This window comes from Rhineura floridana, chromosome 1 (genome assembly GCF_030035675.1).
Source record: "Rhineura floridana isolate rRhiFlo1 chromosome 1, rRhiFlo1.hap2, whole genome shotgun sequence".
Lineage (NCBI taxonomy): Eukaryota > Metazoa > Chordata > Lepidosauria > Squamata > Rhineuridae > Rhineura > Rhineura floridana.
Window position 1 is genome coordinate 138,602,500 of NC_084480.1, and position 23,934 is coordinate 138,626,433.

A 23,934-nucleotide genomic window follows, 5' to 3' on the forward strand; every position below is an offset into this window, starting at 1 on the left:
TTGTTTAGTATTCCATATTTCTTGACACATTTTTGTCAGACTTTGGACAGATTCAGTCTCAGTAGCTTGTAGCAACTCTATTGGTATGCCACTGTTTTGGTGATTTGTTTCTTCCAAGTATTTTAAGAGCAGCTTTCACCTCACATTCTAAAATTTCTGAATCTTCATCATACGGTTCCTCCATGAATGAATCTGTTATCCTTGCAACTATTTTATGGAGTTCTTCAATGTATTGCTTCCATCTTCCTTTTATTTCATCTCGGTCAGTCAGTGTGTTCCCCTGTTGATTATTCAATATCCCTACCCTTGGTTTAAATTTCCCTTTAATTTCTCTATTATTTTGGAATAGGGCTCTTGTTCTACCCTTTTTGTTGTCCTCTTCTATTTCTATACAATAACCATTGTAATAGTTTTCTTTGTCTTTATGTACTAGCTGCTGTATTATTGCATTTAAGGTTCTAACCGTGTTTCTGTCTCCTTTTGCTTTTACTTTCCTTCTCTCTTTAACCATTTTAAGAGTTTCTTCAATCATCCATTGAGGTCTTTCTCTCTTTTTAACTAGAGGTATTGTCTTTTTGCATTCTTCCCTGATGATGTCTCTGACTTCACTCCATAGTTCTGCTTCTCTGTCAACTAAGTTTAACGCCTCAAATCTGTTCCTTATTTGATCTTTATATTCTTCTGGAATGTTATTTAAATTGTATTTTGGCATTTTGATTGTTTTGTTCTTCTTTAGCTTTACTCTGATTTTCGATACCACCAGTCCATGATCTGTACCACAGTCTGCTCCTGGTCTTGTTTTCGCAGAAATTATGGAACTCCTCCATCTTCTGCTACCAATTATATAATCAATTTGATTCCTGTATTGACCATTTGGTGATGTCCCCATGTACAATCATCTTTTCAGTTGTTCAAAAAATGTGTTTGAGAGAAACAAATTATTGGCTTCACAGATTCGAGAAGTCTTTCTCCTGCTTCATTTCTATCTCCTAAGCCCCATTTTCCTACAATTCCTAGTTCTTTTCTGTTCCCTACTTTTGCATTCTAGTCCCCTATAATTATCAGCACATCTTGTTTTGGTGTGTGATCAGTTTCTTCCTGTACTTCTGTGTAAAATCTCTCCAGTTCCTCTTCTGCATTTGCCGTTGGAGCATAGACTTGGATGATTGTTATATTGATAGGTTTCCTGTTTAATCTCATTGATATAACTGGCTCAGACCTTGCGTTGTAGCTCCTAATTGCTTCTGCTACATCACTATTAAAACAACCCCATTTCTTCTTGATTTCTCATTTCCTGCATAAAAGATTTTGTAGTTGCCTGATTGAAAATGTCCCATTCCTGTCCATTTTAATTCAGTCACGCCAAGTATTGTAATGTTAATATATGTTCCATTTCTTGCTTGACAGTTTCTAACTTTCCCTGGTTTATGCTTCTCACATTCCATGTTCCTATTGTGTGCGTCATACAACTCCAGACTCTCCTTTCGCATCTGTGCGCATCAGCCTCTGGGCTTCCTTTTGGCTTTGACCCAGCTGCGTCATTAGTCACAGCGCTACTTGTCCTTGTCCTTTGTTCTTCCCCAGTAGCTCAGTGAGTGCCTTCTGACCTGGGGTCTCATCTTCCAGCACTATCTCGTGTTGCATTTTGGATACTCTGTTCATAGGGTTTCCATGGTAAGAGGTATTCAGAGGTGGTTTGCCATTGCCTTCCTCTGAGTTTGGATACATGTTAGTCTGGTGTCTCAGCTTTGACCATTCCACCTTGGGTGCCTCTGCTAGGAGTCTAGACTCTTGGTCTACACTGTTGATGGCATTGCTCTCAGTTTCTTCAAACCCCTCACCATGTTAAGGTGTGCATCCCAGAGGGGGCTAAGCATTTTTATCCCACTTATTTCCAAGTATAAATAAGAATAAATCCTATAAAGCTCTAAGTACAGATCAGCTACAGATCCACTTTGCCAAAGAAATGATCGGTGGTGGAGGATGTGTCCCTCTTTTATTGCAGGATGAACACTTTTTAAATATTTTTTTATATTTTGATGTTTTAAATTTGATATATTTTTTAATTTGTAAGTTGTTTTGAGGAAAAAAATATAGAGATAAATATAATAATAAATAGACAATGAATTGTAACACTTATGGAATTTCAAGAAATGCAAAGAATTTATCTGAGAAGTATTTCCAGAATAGGCAAATAGGCTCACCATTAAACACTTCCACTCTTCTGATGAAAGACAGAAATACTAAAGTCAACACAAGTTCCACCTTTCTCTCTTTCCTTCCCCTTATGCATGCATCCAAATAGGGGTACAGGTTCTTTCTTGGTTTGAGTCTTTGCTGTACTCAGAAGGCTTTTTGGGAGGAAGGACATCCAATGTCTTTTAACATACACACACACAGAGGAGATGTGATGCCTTCTCCCCCATTCTGTCACATGTGGGGTTCTAGTGACATATGAAGGAGGTTGCAGTGGACAGGACATGGATAGACCAACTCTGGGACATTGAGCAGAACTGGTGCAGGTAAAATGAGGAAGACATGCCACAATGCTTCTCCCTACACTGCTCCTCTTAAAACTGGAGGGCCTAATTAGCTAGGGCTTGCTGCTAGGGAGATAGGAAGCTGCCTTAGACTGAGGCAGACCATTGGTCCATCTAGGTGCAGACAGGGGACTTTACCACCCCTACCTGGAGATGCCATGGATTGAACCTAGGATCTTCTGCATACAAAACATCTGCTCTTCCACTGAACTGTCCTTTTCATGCAAGATTTTCAGGTGATATAGTGGAATGGCTAGGTGTGAGTTATAAGCTAGGGAATCTTCCCATATGTGTAAGTTCCCCTTTGCAAGATATTCAAAATTATTGGACGAGGCTGCACTGTCACATGAACATTTTGTTGTCATTGCCTTGTAAGATTCAATGTGGATCCCAGAGAATGTTGTGTTTGTGTGCTTGATTTATATTCCACGTTTTCATTGTCAAGCCCAAGGTGGCGAATATCACTGCACAAAACAGTTACAACAACTTAGTACAATGTTCTCATATAGTATCTTTACTCTTACTTCCTGTGGGATAGATTAAGCAACTTAGTTCTGCCTGTTTGGTTTGCTGGCCTTCATTCAGTAGGCCTGTTCTGTTCTGTTTAAATGGAATTTTTGAAATAACACATACAAAGTTCATATTTAAAATGTACGCATTTTGTACACACTCTTTTACTTTAAATACATACATTCCAATGCATTCATCTGTAAAATATGTGTTTTTGATGCATTGCTTATATAAAATATGTATTATTGTACACACCTTTTGCACATTGAAGCTGCCTTCCAAAGTGCATAATCCAACTGGAAATTGTGTTCCAACCTGCATATATGTTTGGGAGCATCAGATTGGATTGGTCTGCTGCAAAAAGTCAATCAAACAAATTCCTCTTCTATTCCTAGGAGGAGCCATGTTGGATCAAAGTGCCTTCAGTTCTCAGTAGTGTCATCAAGACAACTGGCTCTCTCTATAAATGGGCCCTTTGATTTATTCAGCTCATTTTACAACATACTAATGAATATTGACCAGCTGTCCTCTCAGATGATAATTAAGATTGTTGTTCTTAGGAAATAACTGTTTTGTAATAAATTCCCTTCTAAGAGATGGGTGTAACCAGACGTCTTTAAAAATATTGTATAACCTATCACTAGTGAGGAGTTTAGTATTCTAGTCAGTTGACATTAAGCAACATAAAGATCATAAAGCCAGTTTAGTTTTAGTCCTGAGCCTTCAGTTATTTATTGCAAGACTGTGTCATAGCTGAGCATTTAAGTTCATACTTCAGTGGCATCAGGATTTCTCCCCAAATCATCAGACTGAAATGTATCCTTTAAAAAACCCCAAATGCTGTTTGCTTTCTAACCTGTCTTAAAGAAACATCCTAAATCCATTTATCTTCTTACTAAGCAGCTGTCTGTGAACTGCAGGTCATAGACTGCCATTTGTAATCTCTGCATCTTTATTTCTCAAATAGATATTCAAAAGCATTTATCAATTACAAGCAATAATAGAGCACAAACAACAAACAATATATAACAAGCTTAGTAGTATACATTATTTACTTGGCAGTTAAATCCATTGTCACATCAAGTTTGAAAGTGATACCTACATGATCCCTCTATTTCCTGATGCAGCCTAAAAATGGTGAGAGGATCCAAACTAAATTGATTGAACATAAATCCCTTGAGTTTAGTAGGAATTGGCTGCAGTCCTGTCCACATTTACCTGGGAGTACCCCATTGAATTCAATAGGACTTCTGAGTAGGCATGGTTAGAATTGCAAAGGAAGTTGGTCCATTTCAATTAAAACATTCCAGAAAATATGGTATCTTTTTGCTGAATAGATCAGTATTCTTTAGAGATTCACAACAGGAAGAATATATAAAGATCTAACTTTGAGGTCTCCTAGAAGTTATCACTGTCATTTTACTAATGCTGGAAAATTCAAATGTGTGAGAGAATATCACTTAATCTCTTGTTTTATTGTTAAGATTGCACTGCTAGAATAATTCTTATTTGCATAAATTACAAGAGCACATCTCCTGTTTCTGTGCTGGGAAGAATCAATTTCTAAGAGGTGTATAAGCAAGGCAACAAGAGGCTAAAATTGACTTAGCAATTTTATTTCTATTTATCACTCCATTTTAAATTTATTTAAAATAAATAACTTGCCTTTCTCTTAGTTACCTAAGGCAGCTTCCCCTGGATCACTTCCGTAGAAAATCTTCTCCTTTATTGTGCTTATCATGAGTCCATCTTCTTTAAAAAAAATCATAGAATCAGGAGAAACTGAACAATGCAGTGGAGTTGTTTGCAGTGTTGTTCAGAGATAATGAAAGGAAGGAAACTGCTATCTCCTTCTTTGGCAAATCTCTACAGAGCCTTTCCAAACAATTGCAAAACTGTAAAGCTAACACTTTCTGTGCCTGAAAAAGGAATGCTGTAAGGGGTTGCCTTGTGACCTCATTTTGTGCGGGATTGGATACTTTATATGGAATGCTGAGTATCTCAGCTTCACTTAACACTATAAGTCTCTTTCACGTGTTGGGGACACAAATGCCACTGCTAGCCTTTGAATGTGCAGTCCTTAATTCAGAGCAGTGTCTTTAATCTATGGAGATGAAGCTAATCCTTTCCAGACCATCATGGTAAATTGCTAAAAAATAACTTCTTGTATATAACCTTTTCTTTTTCAGAAGGCAAATGGGAGGATCTAAATAGATTCTTTTTTACACTGTTCTTGAGGAATTATTTATAACATACACAAACATTCAACATAGATGTCAGAGTAACTACCCAACTCTGAGAAGTGTTCTTTTCTTCCTCACTGATGAATAGGCAATAATTATGAAACTGAGACAGGCTTTGAATTTTCCTGTTGTTTGTATCATTAGCACACATTCTAAAAGTGTAGAGTATAGCAAGCTGGGATGTCAAAATTTAGGTCATACATGGCTGTTTTTACAAAAAGAGCAATATGTTAAGTATTTCAAATATGGAGTGCCACCATAACATTTAGTTTTGTTCCTCAGGTGTGAAAAAATAATTCCATCATTAGGAAACTACTAATTCTGCAGTAATTATTATACCCTAACCTTCACCCATCCTCTATTTTTCTTTTATCAATATTGTTTAGTTTTGAGTCTTCTGACCTGAACTTTAAAAAGTTGCATTTGGACAGCTATGCTTCTCTGCTTCTTAAAAATAATTAAGATGGCTTCATAATTGTCATATACATTCTAGTATTGCTGCCCTGGGTTCCTACTGGGAGAAAAGGTGGGATATAAATCTAATAATAATAATAGTATTGCCACAAGGCCTTCCTAATATTAGGGAAGGTTGAAATAAACAAAAAAACTCTTCAGTGTCATTGCTATGCATGCTGAACCACATTGTGTATGCCCATAAGTGCCACCTGTCATGTTGTAAAGATCCAAGTATCTAGCCACAACAATTGGGAAAGTTCCCCAACCATAAAAGCCTACAGTTTGACAGTTACTTTGGCAAACAGTGGCAATATTATGTGATTCAGAAACAGTATAGGGGTTTGATTTATTCTGCAGAACATTAAGACACTCTCAAAGTCCAGAGCTCGGATATAGAATTATTGTGTTATATGTTATGTTATACACATTGGAGGTACTATGGAAAAGGAGGGAAGCAATGGATTTTTTTAAAAAGGAGAAACATTAGTAGTAATATTTCCCTTGATAGAATAAGAAGTACATTATGTACTTTGTCCAAATATTGATATCCTACCTCAGCCCTGTAGCCAGCCTTCCTTGTTAGATGGGGTCACATTTCTATGTGGGGCATTTTGAGGGGTGGAGGCTCATAGCTCCAGACGATGCCGTTCCCCAGTCACTGGTGGAGAGGATGTGAGGGGAAGGGGAAAGCAGTGACCTTCCCTCTCACTCCTCTTCCATGCAGAGAGTTTGTTAACTTACACAATGGGTTATGTAAAGGTCAAGTTAATAGAAAATTTAGCATGAACACCAAGAATTAAATGACGGATATATTATTTATTTCATAAGAGAAAAGGATGTTAAGGATACAGTGAACAAGGGGATACTAAAAGGTGTAAAATACAAAATAGTTTATGCTATAACTAAGAAGTTAAAAACTAGTGTGAAGGCTGTTTTCTAAAAAAACACAATTTTAATCATGTTATCACAACAGCAACAAAACACGTACAAAACAGGTTTAGAAACAGTAAGAGCACATTACAATGCAATCATAGTCAATCATTTACTTGGGCTACTACTGGGAGGAAAGGCGGGATATAAATAAATAAATAAATAAAATTTAGGGAGAGTGGTACTGAGAACAATATAACATTTTGGGTGACATGAGTGAAATTGAGTCCTTAACTTTGTAAAATACTTGCTGCATAATAGACTTCCTTCTGTAAACTTATAAAAATGTTGATAAACATCCAATAAATCTTTCTGAAAAGTAGGTTCACAATATACCTTTTCAGAATGACAGAGAAATACATAGCATCTAAAAATCATACTTTATAACAGTTGCAGCTTTCGGTTTCTCCTAGAATTAAAGTAATGTAAAAATTAAGGTTAGTTATCCTTTCTTTTTCAAATGCAAGAAAAACCAAATTTGCCAAATGCTCATGAGTCACTAAACCCTGAAAAGACCTTATGTTGAGCTGCACACATTGGGAAAATCAGAAATTAGGTCTGAATTACGGCCTAGGTGGCTAGGCAGCCAGCTAACTGTAATGTGCACAGCAGTGTTTCTGTTCCTCTAGGGCTGTTTTTATGCTTTGCCATGAAGTGATCACGAAAAAGAAGAAAAAATAGCCACTATGTTTGTGAGTATAGTGAGTAGTTTAAAAGAATAAAGGGTAACTTAGGGTAGCCTTTTTTTAAGATCACTTTAAGTTATCTGTTTCACACTTTAGCAATAAGCACCCAATCCTTCTCTACTCCATAATAAACAAACTGCAGGCAAGCAAACATACTTCTTTATTGCTAGAAGAGTAGACAACACAACCGAAGCTGAAACTGAAAAGTAGAGCAAAGGAAGGTCCAAGGGGTGGAGTCTAACTGTAGCCTATAATACAAAGTTCTAATATTTAACTCTTCAAAGGTCATGTTACTGTACTGGCTGGGGATTCTTTCAAGATCACTTAAATAATTATAGGGTAACTATGAGCACGAAAAGTGCACCCTTGGTTAGGGAAAGTCTTGAGTGGACAGACTTTGGGGGGTTCTTCCAGATGAGACTTTTGTTGTGCAGTGTCTTGTTCACTGAATTTTTCAGAGGGTCCTATTCTTAAATTGCTCCTGTTCTTAAAACAAGCTGTTATTCTTTAAGTGGGGGCTATCATTGTCTGTCACCAAAAATTAAAAAGACAACCCCCAAAAAGAATCTGGGGGGGTGGGCAAAGCACAGCTCTGGGGGTGACCCCATCCCCCCCAGCTTCAGGGGTGTCCCTCCATGAATTGTTACTCCCAATAATTATATTCCTGTGTATTTTTCTTTTCCATTTTTTGTACTTCCCATGAGCTGTGTGTAAAGTTGCAGTGTTTAATGAGTGAGGCTTCACAAACCGTGGTAATGGGAGAATAATAATTAGTAGATGGGACTTGAAAAGGTGTAGTCCATCTTAATCCTCTCGTATACTTGTCGCTAGTTCATTAACTATGTCATAGCATTTATTAAAAAAAACAGGTATTTAACAAGCCAGGATGAAAGAAGAAACATTTTATCAATATTTATGAAAGGGAGGACTTGATGAGTCAAAAACAGCTTAGACATGAATGAAATAAATTTTGTAACACACCATTAGTAGTGTAATAGTCCTGTTTCTTCTCCATCTCTAATTTGTCCTGTTATGCTGTTTTGGTTTTCTTTATAATGAAAACTGCAGAGATACCTATTACTTGAGGCTCGGAGTCTTTTTCTGACAGTTGTCATGAAGAGATAGCAGCTGCTACCTCCCAGGTGTATGCCATTTTCCTGTTCTACTTGCCAAATAAGATGCCACAGGAAGGGTAGATGGAAGCAATTTGTATTAATATAAGTTTGCTGTTCTCTCTCATAACATACATCAGGGTGGGGAACCTTTTGCCCTCCAGATGTTGCTGGACTCCAGCTCCCATCTTCCCAGACCATTGGTCATGCTGGCTAGGGCTGATGGGAGTTGTAGTTGAGCAACATCTGGAAGGCAAAAGGTTCCCCACCCCTGGTATATACTTAGAAACACAACAAAGAGTTGGCACAACAAAGAGGCATAAATGTGAGTGAATTAGAAATTGATCCAGAGTTGATGGAATATTTGTTTTAAATTTAAAGAGAAAAGGTGGAAATTAAAACCATCTGACAAAACCAATTCTCTCATTTCCCACTGCATCTCCAATAGCAATATGGATGGTAAATCATGTACCATATAGAAGGTGATACTACATTCTTACCTCTTGTCTAAAGCCATTAGTTTGGCATCTCTGCAGACTACTGATTTTTCTGTAGTGCATGAAGTAGTACTTTTGTTCAGTTCTGTGTGATTTAAAAAATATTTAGGCAATTCATTTACGATAACAGACCTACTCAAACATGTTTATATATACATGCAATCAGTAGCATAACTGTGGTGGTGCAACTGGTGTCCCAACGACACCGGGTGCAAGATCGCGGTCGGGGCACAAGATTGGCCACTGCTGATGGAGAGTAGCTTAAAATCATTATAATAGCATGATTTTCACACATTAATATAACATTTTCATACTTCCTTTGCTATTTAAAAAAATCAAAATTACCAAGGAGCAGGCTATCTAGCCCCGACACCTTTTGAGGACTTGGCACTTAATGCTAAATCTAAATACAAAGGGCTAATCTCTAAAATTTATAATCTTTTGCTCAGTCTCTCTACAAATAATTTTGGTGGTCTCAAAACATCTTGGGGAACAGACTTGGGGGAATCTCTAGAACTCAAAGCCTGGATTGCCATATGGGACCAAAACCCTCTCTGCTTAGTGTCAACCAACCAAAAAAGTGCCGGAAAATTCTCTTAAAACCTTACACGGTTAGTGTCTCACGCTGGTGCACATGACCTGCATCTGGGAAGGGGGGTCAGCAGACTGCTGGAGAGGTGATGGCTTTTATTTTGATCTGCAGTGGCAATGTCCTCTAGCAGATGGGTATTTTCTTGTGATAATACAGAAGTACATTCAAAGGACTTGATTAGGCTTATGCTTATGGCAGCATGTTTGATTATTGCTGCACTGGAAAAGTGCTTTCAGACTGAACATGCAGAACAGGCTTGGGGTAACAGGTACACTGGGACTTGGTAATAATAGAGAAACCAACATGACACCTTAAATTACTAAAAAACTAAAAGACAACAGATTTATATTCAACAATCTGGAGTGACTTCATTTCTTTCATTAATCGGGAAGACAGTGAAACACAAGTCCTAACCAGGTGTTCACAGATATAGGACTCATAAAAGTTCATTCAAATTTGGTAACAATAGTCCAGAATTTGGAGAAGTCACTTTTAAAGGATAGTCCCCAAGGTGACCTAAATGTCAGAGAAATGCAAGCATATGATACAGAAATCATTCTCCTCACCTGCGCTTGATATTTGATGTTATCATGCATTGCTTAGATTATGTTTAAACTGTTTAGAGTTGTTTATGCTGTGTATATTATGTTGGAATATTATTTATTTCTTACAATATTTTTTTTAAATCAAGATTAGCCATGTGTAATTAATAAATCATTATAAACAATGAACAATAGTTTTCTTAATCCTGCATGGGTAATTTTGATTTTTTGATAACTAAATAAATATGAAAATCATGTGTTAATGTGTGAAATTTGTTCAATTATAATTATTTAGCTCAAATTTACTGTTGATTAATATTGTGTTAATGTGATTTTTGTGTACTGAATTCAATTTAATTAGACTGAATTAACGCACCTTCATAAAACAATAGTCGAATATTGTAACCAGTGGAGGGTCTTCCACTAGGGCTACTGGGCCACAGCCCTCCAAGTGAGACTGTCAAGCAATTTTACTCCTCCCTAAAAAAAATTTCAAAGTCATACACTCCTTCTTGTACTGCACATATTTTATACTTCAGTGAACTTACAGGGGCTTGTGGAAACATTTCTGCCAGTCTTCTGTTAGAACATAAGAACATAAGAAGAGCCCGCTGGATCAGCCAGTGGCCCATCTAGTCCAGCATCCTGTTCTCACAGTGGCCAAACAGGTGCCTGGGGGATCTTACCAATCAGTTCTCTGCACTTCTCAGCCAATCCTAATCCAAAAATATATGGGGAAAATGTCCCTTTCATGTGTCTCTGGGCAGAAAAAAACTTGTGACTGACATTTAAATCTTAGGAAGACTTCTGGCTTTTCAACCCCTGCTGGGCAGCCTCCCACACCTCCTTTTGTTATGAGGGCTATCCAGCAGCCACTATAGCAGATTAGGGAGGATACCTTGAAGACTAGCCCTGGACCAGACATCTGTTCTGAGCATGTTCAGAGCTATTTCCCTGAAGGCCAAATCTCCTCGTAGCTTTTAGCATGTCTTGGTAACCAGAGAAGCAACAGGGTGTGATTCCTACTTTGAGGAGCTTTTTTTGTTTTGTTTAGTATTTGTTTTGTGACGAGAGAGAGAGCGAGAGCGAGCATGCAGTAGTGGACGCAATGTGAGTCTCTATAATATCTACCTATTTGTACTTAGTAATTTTGCATTCATTTTTGTGAATTGGATTGGGAGGAGAAATGGTGGATGGCTTGTGTATGTGTTGCAATAAACTTTGTGTTAACCATTTCCCTGCATTCACACTAAAAGCTGCAGCAGCTGCTGGGTAAGGTAGGGCAGGTTGATCTGTGTCATGTGCAATTCCAGAAGATTTTCCACGGTATTTCAAGAAAGGATGTGTGGATCTGCTTCCAGCAAGCCCCTCCCCTAGCTTAAGTTCAGAACAATGCAAAATCAAGCAAAATGCTGTTGCTATTATATTTTCTATGTATGGATGTGAACGTTGGACAGCGAAAAAAGCGGATAAGGGAAAAATCAACTCGTTTGAAATGTGGTGTTGGAGGAGAGCTTTGTGCATACCATGGATTGCGAAAAAGACAATTGGGTGTCAGAACAAATTAAACCAGAATTGGGGCTCTATGCCTGTCTGGCTATCACACTGACTGACTCCATATTCTTCCCCAAACCTGAAAAATATTCTCCCAGATCTTAGACATAACAGAAGCAGATTATGATTAGCCTGGTGTGATGTACTCTGCACTTGAGCAGAGAATATTACTTCACATTTTCGATACTGACCCATGCATAGCAAATATTTTCTGATGTGCCCTGGCTCAAATGAAGCAATTGTTTTGTATCTGGTGGTTGGAATATTTTGTTCTTTTAATTTAGAAAGAAAAGTGTTTTGGATAATGAAAAGTTAAATTGATTTTGAGGGGAGGAAAGCTGCATGCAACTGGAAGCAAGTGTTCCTCACATTTCAAAGGTTTGTGGAGGGGGGGGTTGGCAATGAATGTGTAAGTGTAATCCATACATGATTCAAAAACCTTTGTCATGTGGTATGGTTTAATTTCTAAATAAGAGGTATGGAGTCAGTCTTTGTTGAAAATCATACTTGTGCCCTCTTACATGGAAGTTCTCCCCCTGTCGATACTTGTGCAGAGAATATAATGATCTTTTTAGTGAGTAGACAGTGGCACTCTGCACATGTGTAATGGCATGTGCTGTACAAGTCCCATTGTGATGAAAACAGCAGGGTTAAAAATTGCAGCCCTCCAAAGTCAAAGTGTTGTCAGTTGCATGTAACGTTTCTTATTTAATTCTAATTCTAAATCTGAATGGTTCTAATGTACATAGATATTGATAGCAATACAGGGGATGGGGTGGGGTGGGGTACAATATATGGTTTGCACCAGATGCAATTATGGTTAGTTATGTCACTGCATATAATGTCAAAGAGAGCAGGCACGGAACCCCTGCTGCGTAAAGTATAAACTCCCTTTCTCTTACACTGATATACACCAAACACAAGTATTGTTTCTGATGCTCTTGTATAAGCAAAAGACACTTCAGTTTACTCAAGGTCAGAGCTTGGAAGATTACTTTTAAAAAGTAGTAAATTACAGTTACAGTTACATGGCCCAGAAAAGTAGTAATTACCGTTACAATTACAATAGCTCTGAAAGTAACTGATTACTTTACTTTTCCTCCAAAGTAATCACTACAATTACATTTTAGTTACTTTAAAAAAACGCCTACAAGGTGCTGCCTTGGCTGCTGCACATCTAAGTAGCCTAAAACAACATTAAAAATAAACAAACACATACAGAGGTAGTAGAATAATTCCTTTAATCCATAAGATAGCAGTGCTGGTCTCTCCACTGGTAAGGGAGGTGGGGAGGGAGGCTGAGGCCACTACTCAGATCTTTGCACATCAAACCAAGTGCAACCCCCCCACTCAGCCAGCCAGCATAATGTCTCTCACATAACCACCTCCCAGACCCTGCCCTGCCACCAACTAAGGGACACTCACTCAAGCAAACATTTTCCCCTGAAATGCAAAAAAGTTTAAATACTGCAAATGCAACGTAGTAGCCAGAGAGGGTGGTGGAGGCCACTTTGTGTACCAAGTGTGAACACAGTATTCATTCTCTCTCGCACGCACGCACGCACACACGTTGTCATCTTTCACCTCCACAGTTCTTTCTCTCCATTCTGCTGCTGCCTCCTTCTCCTCCTTTATCCATGTTCTTGACCTCCGGATCCTTTTCCCCTCCACTCCATTCTTCACCACCACTATTCATTTTTTTAAATAATTGTTTTCTCCACTCCACCCCGTCTCATTCTCCGCCTCCTCCCTCCTACCCATCCACAGAGCATGAGGAAAGAGCAACACTGCACAGAAGCCCAGTTTGAGGCACATGATTTTCATCCACAAATCAGAGGAGCAGAAGATTTCCCCTGCTCCCCCCCAAGTAATGCCCAAAAGTAATTCTGGAAACGTTACAATTACTCCACAAAAGTAGTAAAATTACTCCTAGTTCTATTACAATCAAAATATAAAGGAATTACCCACTCGTTACTCAAAAAAGTAATGAATTACAAGTAATTCGTTACTTGTAACTAGTTACTTCCAAGCTCTGCTGAAGGTGCCCCTCATGATTTGCACCAGCTTTCTCCCTGTGCAGCCCACTACATTGCACACCACTCAACAGGGTCCCCCAATCCCCACGAGTGGTGTGAGGAGCGCACAGAGGGCTGCAATAGGGAAGAGGTGACAGCAGCCCCTGTTGCATGGTTGGAGTTCTGCTCTTGCTTCTTTGGATCAAATCCAGTGTCTTTATTTGGATAGGAGGTAGAATGCAATCTACCCCTCTTACCCTCATCCTTTTGAAGTAGAAATAGTAGTAGTAAATAACAAGCATTTTTGTAGCACTTTTGAAGTTGAGAGCACTTCAGATGTATTATCCCACTAGAAGGCTGAAGATGAAATAACAATAGTTTCCCAAAGGCCACCTATTGGTGAATATCATGGCAGAGATAATTTGGAAAGGGGTTAAAAATAAAACTGCTAATATCATGTATGCATGTATGTATGTTAGGTGCCTTCAAGTCAATTATGACTTAAGGTGACCCTATGAATCAGTGACCTCCAAAAGCATCTGTCATAAACCACCCTGTTCAGATCTTGTAAGTTCAGGTCTGTGGCTTGCTTGATGGAATCAATCCATCTCTTGTTTGGCCTTCCTCTTTTTCTACTCCCTTCTGTTTTTCCAAGCATTATGGTCTTTTCTAGTGAATCATGTCCTCTCATGATGTGTCCAAAGTATGATAACCTCAGTTTCATCATTTTAGCTTCTAATGATAGTTCTCATTTAATTTGTTCTAACGCCCAATTATTGGTTTTTTTCGCAGTCCATAGTATGTGCAAAGCTCTCCTCCAACACCACATTTCAAATGAGTTGATCTTTCTCTCATCCGCTTTTTTCACTGTCCAACTTTCACATCCATACATAGAGATCGGAAATACCATGGTCTGAATGATCCTGACTTTAGTGTTCAGTGTTACATCTTTGCATTTGAGGATATTTTCTAGTTCTCTCATAGCTGCCCTCCCCAGTACTAGCCTTCTTCTGATTTCTTGACTATTGTCTCCATTTTGGTTAATGGCTGTCCCAAGGTATTGATAATCCTTGATGAGTTCAATGTCCTCATTGTCAACTTCAACGTTACTTAAATCTTCTGTTATTTATTTATTTGATTTGTATCCCACCCTCCTCCCAGCAGGAGCCCAGGTTGTCATTACTTTAGTCTTCTTGACGTTCAGCTGTAGTCCTGCTTTTGTACTTTCCCCTTTAACTTTCATCAGCATTCGTTTCAGATCATTACTGCTAATATCATGCAACTATAAACATCTATGGTGTGACCGCACCTTGAACACTGTGTAGTTCTAGTCACCTCACCTTTCCTCAAAAAGGCATTGTAGAGTTGGAAACGATTCAGAAAAGGGCAACTCCCCTATGAGGAAGGGTGACAGTGTTTGGACCTTTTTAGTTTAGAGCAAAAGGCAAGTAGACAGGGACATGATAGAGGTGTACAAGATTGTGCATGATGTGGAGAAAATGAAGTTCCCCCCCTCTCTTTCATAATACCAGAACTCAGGCATATCCAATAAAGCTTAATATTGGAAAATTCAGGGTGGACAAAAGAAAGTACTTCTTTACATGTTTATTATTATTACATTTATATTCCAATTTTTTCAAGGAACTCAAGTGGACAACATGGTTTTTCCCCTCTCCATTTTATTCTCACAACAACCCTGCGAGGTAGGGACATAGGAAGCTGCCTTATACTAAGTCAGACCTTTGGTCCAACTAACTCAGTACTGCCTACACTGACTGGGCAACGGCTCTTAGGTGGGATTGTCATCCAGCCATACTTGGACATGCCAGGGATTGAATTGGGGATCTTCTGCATGGAAAGCAAATACTCTGCTACTGAACTACATCCCTTCCCCTAGCTTAGGCTGAGAGAAAGTGACTGATCCATGGTTGCTCAGTAAGCTTCAAGGTTGAGTATGAATTTGAACCCTGATCTCCCAGGCCCTAGTCCAAAACACTAGCCGCTCCGCTGCAGTGGATCTCATAGTTAAACTATGGAATTTCCTCCCACAAGATGTAGTGATGACCACCAGCATGGATGGCTTTAAAGGAGAGTAGGCAAATTCATGGAGGATAAGGTTATCAATGGCTGCTAGCCTTATTGGCTATGTTCTACTTCAACTGTCAGAGGGAGTATGCCTCTGAATACCTAGTTGCTGGGTTTCACAATTGGGGAGAGTGCTGTTTTACTCATGACTTGCTTGTGAGCTTCCCATAGGCATCTGATTGGCCAATGTGAAAAGATGCTGGACTAGATAGCTCTTACATTTGTGGTATGATTTGATGGGGATTTTCCAGTTTACACTCTTAACTACCAAGCTACATCATCTAATTGGCAGGTTTAGGAAGATTGTGAAATCATTCTGTTTTTCAGAAGGGATGGGGGGTGGTTGAGTTTCTTCTTTCCTTCCTTTTTAGGACTTAAAAGAAGTCACAAAATCAGGTTGCCATTCTTTCTCTTTTTTCATTGTTCTGTCTTCCTTGGGCCCAGAACAAGAAAATGTGCTGCCAGTTGAGTACATCTGCCTTCTTTTTTATTTAGGCTTCAGTTCATAGACGTAATTAGAAGAAAATCCTGATGAAATATATGCCAGTAGAAGCAATTTTCTCAGGACAACATATGCACCATAAGAGTACATATAAGTACTCAAGAAAGCTCATGGGCCTTGTAGGATCCTGATCAGTGCCACTCCATTGTCCACACTTACTTTTCTCCAGCTGAACTATAAATACTAAAATATTGTTCTCGAGAAAATATGAGATATACCTGGGTCCTCCTCATAGAGCCGAAGACCAACAAATATTTCACAAATCAAATGTTTTATTTTCACAGTCACAAGTGTTGAACATCAATTGGTCATTGTGAAATGAGATAATAGAAGCAGCTACTACTTATTTATTTTATTTATTTATTGAATTTCTTAGTCGCCCATCTGGCTGGCTATCCAGCCACTCTGGGCGACGTACAAAATAAACATACAGATACAATAAACATATACACAGCACTGCACACCATTCACTCTTTATATTAACAAGATCACAACATCCTATATGCTGAGCTGTGCACTTTATGTTCTTTCGAAATAATATGCAAAATAAAGGGAATGCTAGCTCTTCCAGCTCCCAGCCGGAGTTCGATTCCAACGGAAGGAGGAAGTCGAATCTCCAGTAAAAGGGGTCGAGATGCACTCAGCCTTCCATCCATACGTGGTCAGTAAAATGAGTACCTGGCATATGCTGGGGGGCAAAAAAAGGCCGGGGAAGGAACTGGCAATCCCACCCCATATATACGGTCTGCCTAGTAAACGTCGCAAGACGTCACCCTAAGAGTCGGAAACGACTCGCACTACAAGTGCGGGGACACCTTTACCTTTTTAGGACACAGAACCTCTGATGTGTCTTTAATTTTTTTCAGACACAGGCATCAAATGAATAGAATAAAGAAAGAAGAATAAAATAAAATAAACTTATTTCTTCCCCAAAATGGAATTGCTGCAGCGTTCCAAAGAGAATGCATAATTTACAAGCTTAAAATTAAATCATGCCCTCACCCCTTTGCCTGGGGCATGCTTAAAATATTGATAATCAAGTCTCTTCTGGAAGTGTATGGCGCATGTTTTAATCTGAATGAGCATCTTGGGAAAAGATTACCACTTGGGGCATATATCTGCTCTCCTCGTTTGCCCATGAGTGTACAAAGAGTCTTGTTCTGGGACAGGATTTTATTATAGAACTCCACCCCACCTCTGGCAAAGCTGGTGGAAACGGAAGCTGTATTTCTGTCTGTCCTATAATCAACTGCCTGACTCACAGCATCATACGAGAGGCAATAGCCCACAAATCCAATCACCACAACAGCTATGTTGTAAAGACCTCGTAAGAGCACTGGACCAGAATACAAGCCCAAGAGCTGCTTTATGGCTATCCCTGAGATGTAAGTCCCAGCTAGACAAATGGGGGCAACAATGGCACATACAAAGGAGCTATTGCTTTGCAAGTACGTGAGCTCTCTTGCAATGGCAAACTTTTGAACCTCTAGAGAAAGTGTCAGGGCTTCCTGCAAAGCCAGGCCTTCTGTGCTTTCCCAGTCCACTTTTTTGCCTTCAACCATGACAATGTGATTGCTAATCCTATGATCATCGTTGGTTGCACCAATGAAATTGGCAGGGATGCCCACAACACAGCCTGCAGGTAACCATGGAAGTCCAGCGCTCACTGGATGGAAGCTGAAGGCCACAAAGGCTTGAAAATTGTTTGCCGACTTCACTCTGACATCACTGAGGGTGTCATGGAACAGGATCTGTAATTCTTCTGAAAGCTCCATTGGTTTCCCCTTGGCCTTATTCTATAAGGTAGCAGGAATATGAGAGAGCTAGAGAGCTTATTTCCTCAATTCAACAAAAATTGGATGTAATGTTTAGGGGAAACCTTATAGTCATGGCACAAGGCTTAACTATTTTATCATTCTAGGAACTGCCAATAGCATTCATTGTTCTGAAAATGTAGAAATAAGGAAACCTGTCTCTGGATGATTCATTGCCACAGTATTAAGGGTAGAATCTCTTTGCAAAACTTAATTGTCTTTCTACAAGGTTGTTTTTTTAAAAAAACCATGGAGGCAGCTGAAGAGCATGTGTGTGAGTGAGAAATAATGAGGGCATATACGTGGGAGGAGAGAGAAAATGTTTTCATGCTGCGAACTGACAGATATGGTGTGCCTATCACTGCAGCCAAGAATAGCCTCTCATTTGTGTGTGTATGTGTATAACGGATATTTAGGCTGGTTTGAAATGAGCTTTTGTGTGGATTTTACAAAAGCCTGCATTTTCACAAGAGAAAAAAAATGGCCTGATTGCCTATAACAGCTAGATGTATTTGAATTCCCATATGGTTTCCTTCTCTGTTTCCCATCTCCCCACATCTCTGATTTTTAGCATGTCTGCTTAATCATACATGGAAGGATATCATTCTTATCCTTGGGATTTTAAATGTAGATTCTCCCAGCCCACCTCTGGCAATTGTAATAGAGATTTGGCATCCATGAATATCAGTCCTTAACTCTCATAATTTTTCTCAGATGTCACTGTTAATGCCAGTCAAGAGCCAGAAATTTTATAAATAATACCTGCTTTGCTTATGTAAATCAAAGCAGCTTCATCAGGAGCTGAATGCTGCAGGATCTGGCCCTCAGTGTCTGCTGCTGACTCGCTTCTTCCAGCCACAGCAGCAGGAATGGGTGAATCTGTGATGGGAAGTCATAGTGACATCCCATCTACTTTGTCCAGTAAATTCTGTAATGAAAGTAAGAGCTCGATGGGAGCAAGAATGAAAAATGAGACTGTCTCCTTTGCACATCTCTATAAATAAAATGCTGTGAAGATATATGGGTTTTTTTATAGATCATGTTTCAGTTTTGATTGCCAGCATTTCCTCTTTTAAAGTTTTTGTCAGAAGGTGTTGCACTCCTCTCTCCAAAGGAAATGATTCTTCTTAACAAAAGGCAAGCCTTTCTTTGTAGTGTAATCATCCTACTTTTTTCAGTTTTCCTATGCATATAGCTGTCATAATTTCAAATACTGCTTTGTGAGCATTCCTCATTATTGCATGTCTTCAGCAAGTTCCTCACACTATGATTTTAAGATGTGCATGGAAGAGCTTCTATGTGTGAAAAAAGAGGCACTTTTTATCTGTCTAGCACTTTTCAGTGTACTGTTGTTCTGTAGCTACTATCTTCTTTATTCTGAGAATAACACAGAGAGAGCACTCAGAATCTACCAGTACCAAACCAGTACATTGCATCTCTTTGTTTCCCCAATATAGAGAAGTCCAGCAATCTCATGAAGTCTCAAGATTGGCTGTGAAACAAGGATATTAAAAAATGCAGCTCCCTCTCCCGCTCTTTGCAAGTGTGGAGAGTGGTGTTGCACTCAGGTCCTGCTTGTGGACTTTCCCATAGGCATCTGTTTGGCCGCTAAGAACTGGACACCGGACTAGATGAGCCCTTGGCATGACCCAGCAGGGCTCTTCTTATGCCTTATGAATCTCCACCACTTTTGCTTCATTAGTAGATGATCCCAGATTCTAATATTATTAAAGAGGGAGAAAAAGACTATCTCCCTACACCACACACCTCTATCTATTACTCTTTTTTTAAACTTTGCTAAACTGTAGCAATGTCATATTTCATCATAGGGGACTTGCTCCAGCCTTCTGATAATTTCGATTGCCTTTTCTCAACAAGGGAAGGCTTCTAAATTGTACTATGCTTGACCATTAAATCTTTGATGGCAAAGTGCTAATGTTTATTTTTCTCTTGTCAACTTTAATCAGTTCTGAGCACTTTTTTCTTAGGGGTAAAACATAATTTAGCTTGTTGAAAGCCAACAACTGTGGAGTTATTGTTGAGTTATTTGTTTGTTTTATTTTGTTTAACAAAGATAAATTAGGCAAAGTTGACCGTCTAAAAGTTCTAAATAGACTTTGCTGCAGATTATAAGTGAATGTAGAACTTAATAGGAAAAAGAAACAGAAAATATAATTGTTGTGAGGTGACAGCACAGCCAAGTTGATATCAGAGCCACTGGAGAATAGAACTGATTTCCAGTTATAAGCAGTGACTTTTAAATTGTATAAAAAAGCAAAACTGTACTAAAGAGCTGGCACAGTATTCTTAGGTTTCTAGGAGATAAATACTAGTTTAAGGGAGGGCAATATTTATGGGTGAGCACTGGGGAATTTTAGGGGGTTGGATTATGAAGAGTGAAATGAAAGAAGTGTGTTCAGTTACTTAGCAGCTGTAGGATTACGCTGACAAAGAGTAATTAAATATTAATTACATTCAGCTCCAACTGAATAATAATAGTACTGTAATCTCTCAGCCAAATGTAGAGGCTGTATATTATGGAAGCATAGGAGGAAAAGTGCCATGTGAGGGGAGGCAGAAATAAATAAATGGCAACCTACCAGTGCTCCTTGGTCCCCTTACTAGTAAGTGGCAGGACATCCCCCTTCAGGTCTCTGGGTGCAAGGGGGGTGGCCTTGGCCCTTCCAATCACCACTTCCTTAAGTTGTTTATACTGATATTTTTAAAGCACTGATTGACACTTTCTCCTGCCTTCTCCTTCACTCCGTATTCATGCTCCTTGAGCAGCACTGGCAGATGATGATGATGGTGGTGGTGGTGATGATGATGATGAAACTGTTTGTTTGTTACCCAAAAGTCTCTAAGCAACTTACAACACATTTTAAAATATAAAGTGGTACCCTCACAGACAACATTACTACGTGGACCTGGAGTGATCCTTGCATAAAGCAATCGGTTGTAGGCACACAATTGCGCACACACAACTCTTCATGCTCAACTGCAGAATACATTGTTGGCACTGGGATGAGAAAGTTTGTATAGGGTCCCAATTCAAAAAGCTTGAGGAAAAACTACATTATTCTCATTAGTGTTTTCCTGCCATGGTGTGAAACACAGTTAAGTAGACTAATACTGCCTGTGGTAATGTCACAGACTTTCACAAAATAAGAAAGAATTAGTGCTGATTAAGATATTCATATACCTCACCCCCAAATTGTAACATCTACATTTCTAAGAGGGAACTGCTGATTGGCCATTGAATAAAATGATATCAAAATTGTAAAATATAGATAGAAGTACAACCAGTTGACAGGATCAGAAAAACTGAACTCCATATTAAATTTAACAGATAAAAATGTAACAATAGAGGAAAGCTACTACAACAGAGTGTAGAATGCTTTGTAGCAGAGGCAGCGTGATGTTTTCAATATACTACCACAAAACAGCCTTTTGGTGGAGGACAAATGTCCAGTTCAGTGGCAAAAGAATGTGTAAGGCTGTTAATGCAGGAGACTTTTGAAAGTCAAAGGGAATCCCAAAAAAGTGCTAAACTGCTCAGGGACTTGAAAGATATATAGGGCTGAAGAGAAAGCTGATAGCCTTCTATGTAACAGCAGCAACTGTGTTTCTCAGATCAGTTACTGTTGCCAGTGGCCTCTTAACTACAGGAAGAACAACCTGCTCTGTGTTACCTAGCAGTAGTGATTTTAAAAAATCCTAACTAAATAAACATATACCCATTTTACAGTGTAAACAACGAAAACTGAAGCAATACAACATCATAAACACCTTTGTACTTTTAACTGTGTGTGAAATTTCATTGTATGACTATTGCAATTGAGCCATGTATTGTACAATATATGTGCTCATATAATAGTGTTACTACTAGATCTGTGTATACATTTTGTACCAGTGGAGCTCTACTTGGCCAATAGAAGTATGGTTTATAACAAGAGAAGTTGTAATCTAATAGTTTATCCCTAACCCCTAGGAATGGTTGCACAGGGTTGCAGTCTCAGTCATTTAGGTTTATGGAGAGTACATGACTTAATATCGGGAAAGTATGGATGGGAAGAGAAAGTGAAGAGGTAATACCCAATGGCTGCAGTCAGCTGTAATGAGGAAATCAAAAGCATTTGTCATTATGTCCAAACCAGGACATAATGTTAAATTGTAGTTAATATTAACAGTGGTTTGTCTGAACAAGCCAACTTGACACTGTGGTTTGTGATCCCAGCTTGTTTGGATAAACAGCAGTTAAAACTAAACATGTTTCAGATAGTTGAATACTGACCAGTATCTCCTTATAATGCATTCTGTCAGTGCAAAGATTTCAGCTTGTGCAATGGGACTTTCCCCCCTCCTCCCCCTGGGCATGCCCCATGCCCTCCCCAAATCTGCTCTGGAGGGTTGGGTAAACCCCTAGAACAGATTTGGGGGTGACAGGGAGAGAGAAAGGGGAAGTTTCATTGCACAAGTGGAAATCTTTGTACTGACAGGTCTGTGACTTAACGATATGTTGGATACAATAAACTGTGGTTAGTTGGAAATGGAAGCAAATCTCCTTGCTGCTGCAGACTTCCACACATCACACTAAATTAATGCTACACAAATATGTGTGAGACTGTAAACATACTAGTTGCCAGATCAAAGCATTTCCATTAGGCACACCTGGAGGAGGAATAGGTTGATCTGCTGATCATTTGCAAAATCTCTTTGAAGCCAATAAAAAAAAAACACTCAGGCTGCTCCCACTAGGTTTTACAGTAAAAAGGAACAAGGTTTGACTAGTGTTGTGTCCCCAGTTTTCAGAAGTGAGAGGTGGAGACACACTGGAACCAGCAGAACAGTGAGTGTATTTCTGCCCCGAATAAGGTCAGTAGCTGAAATTATAGGACCAGGATGGTATTCAAAGAAAAAGTGGAGCAATTTAAAGTAAAGGAAAGCATTAGCCTGATAGAATGGCAATTACAGATACCTGGAGCAACCTGAAAATATAAGACAAGAAAAAACTTCATTGTTAAAGGAGCCTTATAAACCCCAAAAGTCTAGGAACAGCTGACATAACTCTGAGAGAGAGATGAAAACTAGAGAGCACAGCAAGCATGAGAAAGCATTTTAGAGTTGAAAGTGAAAGCTACTGTGGCATCATTTGTTAAATTGGATTTAGAAAGCTGGGCCTCTATTTCTGCAAACCTCAATGAAAGGAAGAGGCTTGTTTACAGAGCCTCAGTCTTATTGGTAAAACACAGCTGTAGAAAAAGCTGTTCCACAGCCTGGGGTTTGTGGTATTTCCCATGCACATTAGATCAAGGTTAAAAGCCTGGCAGCACATAATGCCAACAAGACAGCGGCTGTAAGGCAGTGAAAAGTGGTCCATATGGAAATGAAATTATATATTATTAAACAACAATATGCACATGTTATTTTAGTTTCAAATACATCTAGAAAAATGCCAATTTTATGTCTTTAAATGTCTCTTCTGTGACAAGGTGTGCAAACAAAAACTTGCTGACTTTTAGCCTTAAGGGAAAGTTGCTTTGTCATTCACTATGCTTTGTAGCTTATTGTAAAAAGCAGTCACCACCTTCCCAGCATTCTGACACCCCAGTCTTAAATACAGCATATGCCTTGTGTCCCAGATGTCTTCCAGAAAAAGGATATAGGAGCCAAAATAAGCAAGATGGTATCTTGAATACACACAGGGACCTGATGTTGCGGAAAACATCTGCACAGCCAATCTTCCAGTTGCATGAAGAAATGCAAACACACAATTTATAAAACAGTTTGTTTTATCCAAATTCTTCTGTGCATTTTTAGTTTGCCTTTGTGATAACATTTTTCACTTCATAGATT

General features: G+C 38.9%; 2 protein-coding genes across 8 annotated transcripts in view; one reads left to right on the forward strand and one right to left on the reverse strand.

The window, feature by feature from the left end:
- Positions 1-23,934, forward strand: part of NRG1 (neuregulin 1) — a 270,328-nt gene that overhangs the window by 157,515 nt on the left and 88,879 nt on the right. The window lies entirely within an intron of this gene.
- Positions 17,263-19,313, reverse strand: LOC133375560 (transmembrane protein 177-like). The gene is made up of 2 exons (XM_061607316.1): positions 19,248-19,313; positions 17,263-18,060 (listed from the first exon to the last, which is right to left on the reverse strand). The coding sequence occupies exons 1-2, from the start codon at positions 19,311-19,313 to the stop codon at positions 17,263-17,265; spliced, it is 864 nt and encodes a 287-aa protein (XP_061463300.1).

What these genes read in the sequence shown, in the direction of transcription:
- LOC133375560 (XM_061607316.1), bottom strand. Translation starts at nt 19,313, where the DNA reads ATGAGGAATGCTCACAAAGCAGTATTTGAAATTATGACAGCTATATGC. An exon ending in GCATAGGAAAACTGAAAAAA is followed by an intron (nt 18,061 to 19,247) that starts GTAGGATGATTA and finishes GCTACCTTATAG; the next exon opens with AATAAGGCCAAGGGGAAACC.